Genomic DNA, 6,000 nt, shown 5'->3' with positions numbered 1-6,000 from the left:
TATATATCTAAATATATATAAATATGGCCCTTGAATACTTTGACTTTTCAGAATGTGGCCCTAGTGGAAAAAGTTTGGACACCCCTGCATTAAAGGGTTAATAATATATTGTAGAATAATGGAAAGTAATATCCATCCATCCATCCATTTTCTACCGCTTATTCCCTTTTGGGGTGGCGGGGGGCGCTGGCGCCTATCTCAGCTACAATCGGGCGGAAGGCGGGGGTACACCCTGGACAAGTCGCCACCTCATCGCAGGGCCATGAGGTGGAAAGTAATATTTGAACTTAAACTTTGGAATGTAGTGTCATCACACTTTATGTCAGTGTGTGTTGAGTGACGGGTAGAAAAGCTCCGACTGGCATTTACTGTACAACCAAAGTTTTGATGACAATATCGACTAAAATACAGGAAAACTATGAAATGTGAGGAGAGGAGGAAAAAAAAAAAAAAAGAGTCCAAAACAGCACTTTGATAAAAAGTCTTTGTATTGTTGGCGTCAAACTGGCCTACTGCATCACACACACACACACACGCACGCACACACACACACACACACAGAGAGAGATGTACACACAACACAACATGCCTTTTGTCAAGAAGAAGAAGAAGAAGAAGAAGGAAATCAAACTCCACTGTACACGTACACAACTCTCTTCCACGGCTCATCTGGGCCAAAAGCAAAGAAACAACTACGAGGAGGAAAGAAGCACAGAATAAAAGTTGGTGATAAATTAAAGTGTGAGGAGGAGAAGTCTTCAGAACATCCCGGCGGCCTGCAGGAACACTCGGCCTTCTGCAAGACACAAACACTCCATGAGTGCACTTCACTCTGCCATGAGTGCACTAAGAAGTACACTCCTGCTCAAAAGTCTACGTACACTTGTGAAAAACACGATGTCATGGCTGTCTTCACTTTCCAATCATTTCAACAACTCTTATTTTGTTGCGATGTAGTGATTGGAGCACATACTTGTTGCTCACAAAAGAAGTTTGCTTCTTTTATGAATTTATTATGGCTCTACTGGAAATGTGAGCAATCAAAAGTATACATACAGCAATGTTCATATTTGCTTACATGTCCCCTTGGCAAGTTTACCTGCAATAAGGTGCTTTTGGTAGCCATCCACAAGCTTTATGCTTACATTTTGCACCACTAAATTGCTGCAGTTCAGCTAAATGTGTGACATGGACTTGTTTCTTCAGCATTGTCCACACTTTTAAATCAGGATTTTGGGAAGGCAATTCTAAAACCTTCATTCTAGCCTGATTTAGCCATTCCTTTACCACTTTTGAGGTGTGCTTGGGGTCATTATCCTGTTGGAACACCCAACTGTGCCCAAGACCCAACCTCCGGGCTGAGGATTTTAGTTTGTCCTGAAGAATTTGGAACTAATCTGGCTATAGAGCTTTTTCATTTCGGGCTCCAGTACTCTGGAATGTCCTCCTGGTAAAAGTTCGAGATGCCACCTCAGTAGAAGCATTAAAACTCATTTGTATACTCTAGCTTTTAAATAGACTCCCTTTTTAGACCAGTTGATCTGCCGCTTCTTTTCTTTTCCTCCTATGTCCCACTCTCCCTTGTGGAGGGGATCCGGTCCGATCCGGTGGCCATGTACCGCTTGCCTGTGTATCGGCTGGGGACATCTCTGCGCTGCTGATCCGCCTCCGCTTGGGATGGTTTCCTGCTGGCTCCGCTGTGAACGGGACTCTCGCTGCTGTGTTGGATCCGCTTTGGACTGGACTCTCGCGACTGTGTTGGATTCCATTATGGATTGAACTTTCACAGTATCATGTTAGACCCGCTCGACATCCATTGCTTTCCTCCTCTCCAAGGTTCTCATAGTCATCATTGTCACCGACGTCCCACTGGGTGTGAGTTTTCCTTGCCCTTATGTGGGCCTACCGAGGATGTCGTAGTGGTTTGTGCAGCCCTTTGAGACACTAGTGATTTAGGGCTATATAAGTAAACATTGATTGATTGATTGATTGATAATCTGTTGCGATCCGTGACTTGGATCTTCACGTTTGTTTTTTCCATCTTTGTTTCATTCTCAGTCCGACCCGTTTATTTCCTGTTTTGTCCATCTCATTAGTTCACCTGCCCCTTGTTATCTACGCACACCTGTTTTCTTCTAATCACCTCCCTTATTTAAACACGCCCCTTTTCGTTATTCATTCTCGGATCCTAATTTGCCTACGTGCCCCCCGTGACGACTCTCATCATGCTACTGTATGTATTTTCTCGCTAGCTCTCATGCTATGCCACTTGTTTATTCCAGTTTTCATACTGATGATTGGTTTTCTCGTATGTGCTCTCAAGCCAAGTTTTAGTTTCATAGTGTTTTATCCTAGCTTTCACGCTAGCGTCTTTTGTTTGCCTATTCTTTACACCAGTGTTTTTGTTCCTAGCCTTTTTATTATTTAATAAATCCATTTAAAACTTACCTTGTTGTGTTCATCGCTTCGACGCATCCCTGGAAGAACCAATCCGGCATTACAATGTCACATAATCTTCCTTTTTCATTGTCCCATTTAAAGCAGCAGTTCCATTGGCAGCAAAACAGGCCCAGAGCATAATACTACCATCACCATGCTTGACAGTAGGTATGGTGTTCCTGGCATTAAAGGCCTCACCTTTTCTCCTCCAAACATATTGCTGGGTATTGTGGCCAAAAAGCTTCATTTTTGTTTCATCTGACCTCACATGGACAAAGATAAGACCTTCTGGAGGAAAGTCCTGTGGTCAGATGAAACAAAAATTGAGCTACAATAAATGTATTTAATCCCAGGAACACCAGGCCTACCGTCAAACATGGTGGTGGTAGGATTATGCTACGGGTCTGCCAATTGAACTGCTGCTTTAAATGGGACAATGAAAAAGGAGGATTAGCTCCAAATTGTTCAGGACAAGCTAAAATCATCGGCCCGGAGGTTGGGTCTTGGCCGCAGTTGTCATAACGTGGATTTTTAGGCGCCTTGCTGTGAGATTTGTTCTTCCGTGATGCAAACAGACAAGACCGGACATGGCTTGAAGGTAAAAACATGATTTAATCTTGACATTAATCAGAAAGGGTTTAAAAAAAAAAAAAGACGCTCACAAGGCACAGGCACAACTAAGCCTATGAAACAAAAACTAACACGTAGGCATAAACTATGGACATGAAAGAACTGAGTTGGCAAGAAAAGAGCAGCATGAACTACGGCACGGACCGAGCAAAAACTGAGTAAAGTCGCCAGGACGACTGACTGAAAAAACAGGCTTAAATAATAGTCTGTGATTAGAGCAGGTGCGTGAGTCAAACTCGAAAGACAGGGGAGAGTCATCGGTCGTCATGGAAACTAAAACAAACAAGGGCGCACAAAAACAGGAACTAATGGAGTCCAAAAGTAACAGAACATAACCAAACAAAACATGATCAAACTTTTTCTGCAGGCGAGCTACTTTTCACTTGACCAAGTCGATGGCCTTTGTTAAGAAGGCCATCCATCCATTTCCTACCGCTTATTCCCTTTTGGGGTCGGGGGGGGGGGGGGGGGGGGGGGGCGCGCTGGCGCCTATCTCAGCTACAATCGGGCGGAAGGCGGGGTACACCCTGGACAAGTCGCCACCTCATCACAGGGCCAACACAGACAACATTCACACACTAGGGACCATGTAGTGTTGCCAATCAACCTATCCCCAGGTGCACGTCTTTGGAGGTGGGAGGGGCCTATCCCCAGGTGGATGTCTTTGGAGGTGGGAGGGGCCTATCCCCAGGTGCATGTCTTTGGAGGTGTGCCGGAGTACCCGGAGGGAACCCACGCATTCACGGGGAGAACATGCAAACTCCACACAGAAAGATCCCGAGCCTGGATTTGAACCCAGAACTGCAGGAACTTCGTATTGTGAGGCAGACGCACTAACCCCTCTGCCACCGTGAAGCCCTTGTTAACAAGGCAAAGGTGTTTAATAACAACACAAGCATGTTTAACACATATAGATTCCTTTGTTTCATGAAGACAAGAATATAAGTTGGTGTATTACCTGATTCTGATGACTTGCATTGATTGGAATCAGACAGTAATGATGATAACGTCCACATTTTCAAATGGAGGAGAAAAAAAGTCCTCCTTTCTGTCCGACACCACATGAGAGTGCTTGGTTTTTGGCATCTTATTTGTCCAGCTTCCATGCTCGTTTTTATCAACTTTGCAAGAAATACAATGGCGGTGCACGCCAGTTTTTTTAAGACATTTATTTTGTTAGCGCAGGCAGGATGAAGCAGGGCTTTTATTGTGAAGATAGGAAATGTGCAGTCGGCCTTTAGAGTTTTGACGGAAGGGACGGCGCGAAAGTCTGTTGAAATAAAAAGTGTTTCTCGCCTTCCTCTCTGTCATTTTTTCATAATAATGAACTGGCGGACTAAATGCAGATTCTCGGAAAACTGGCGTGCACAAGCGATCCCTCAGAAAGCTGGCGTGCACATCACTTGTGCACGCCAGCTTTCCGAGACTCTTATTTTGTTAGCGCAGGCAGCATGAAGCAGGGCTTTTATTGTGAAGATAGGAAATGTGCAGTCGGCCTTTAGAGTTTTGACGGAAGGGACGGCGCGAGAGTCTGTTGGAAATAAAAAGTGTTTCCCGCCTTCCCCTCGATCTCAGAAGATCTTTGGGTGCCGTGAATGTCAATCAAATGACGAAAGTGACGTATTTGCGAAGATCGATGATCACTTATTTTTAGGTCTATTTTTTTAAAGCCTGGCTGGCGCTCGACTGGTAGCTCGCGATCGACGTAATGAGCACCACTGATCTAGACAGCAGTTGGGTGTTCCAACAGGACAATGACCCCAAACACACCTCAAAAGTGGTCAAGGAATGGCTAAATCAGGCTAGATTCAGGCCTTCCCAAAGTCCTGACTTAAAGGTGTGGACAATGCTGAAGAAACAAGTCCAACACATTTAGCTGAACTGCAGCAATTTAGTGGTGCAAAATGTAAACAGAAGCTTGTGGATGGCTACCAAAAGCACCTTATTGCAGGTAAACTTGCCAAGGGACATGTAAGCAAATATTAACATTGCTGTACGTATACTTTTGATTGCTCACATCTTCAGTAGAGCCATAATAAATTCACAAAAGAAGCAAACTTCTTTTGTGAGCAACAAGTATGTGCTCCAATCACTACATCACAACAAAATAAGAGTTGTAGAAATGACTAGAAAGTGAAGACGGCCATGACATCATGTTCTTCACACGTGTACGTAGACTTTTGAGCAGGCCGATACAGTAAAAGATGCTTCATGAGAAGTCGGGCTTTTTTTTTTTTTTTTTTTTTTTTTTTTAAATCTTGTTTGCAGGTTTGATTCCCTGCGATGAAACTTCCCGGCACAAAGGAAGCACATCCTGTCTGACAGACAATTCCCCTTTAAATGATTTATTACAGCCTGTTAATTATGCAAATGATGTCCAAACAAACTCATCACCAGAACAATTAAGACAGCCGTTAATTAGTGGCCACTTCTCTCCTTGCTTCACTGGCGTTCAATTAAAAGGAGGGGGGGGGTAATGGGGCCTTGGAACAAGCGAGCTGTCTGCTGTCCGCTCCCCGGTGGGTCAGAGGTGGTCTGCAGACCGCCGCTGTCTAAGGTGTTTTGTCCCTCATCTATCGCCATGGAGACAGAGACTTCTATTAAACGTCACTCCGCATTAACTGCACGGCGCTCAGCGGCCGTCGCTTTTTCAGAAGTGGAAGCTGATCAATAATCACCTCCGCTTTCAAACATCATTATTTTACACCACTTCTCTTCAGAAAGAGCCTTTTTATTTCACCTGATTTTATCCTGCTTAAAGGAAAACTAGACGACCACAACGTACCCCCCAAAGCAGCTACTGTCTCTTTTGAATGCAATTTATTATAGATTGTTTTTTTTTTTTTTACAAACCCCGTTTCCATATGAGTTGGGAAATTGTGTTAGATGTAAATATAAACAGAATATTTGCAAATCCTTTTCAAGCCATAT

General features: G+C 44.0%; 1 protein-coding gene across 1 annotated transcript in view; it reads right to left on the bottom strand.

The window, feature by feature from the left end:
• Positions 1 to 470: 470 nt before the first annotated feature.
• dachc (dachshund c) overlaps positions 471 to 6,000 on the bottom strand; it is a 122,579-nt gene continuing 117,049 nt past the window's right edge. Inside the window, 1 exon segment of the mRNA XM_061911705.1 lies at positions 471 to 796. Coding sequence (XP_061767689.1) covers positions 759 to 796 — 38 coding nt within the window. The 3' untranslated portion in view covers positions 471 to 758.

Source organism: Nerophis ophidion, linkage group LG09 (assembly GCF_033978795.1).
Source record: "Nerophis ophidion isolate RoL-2023_Sa linkage group LG09, RoL_Noph_v1.0, whole genome shotgun sequence".
NCBI lineage: Eukaryota > Metazoa > Chordata > Actinopteri > Syngnathiformes > Syngnathidae > Nerophis > Nerophis ophidion.
Note: the sequence above shows the minus strand (reverse complement) of the source record. Positions and strands in the feature narration are given on the sequence as shown.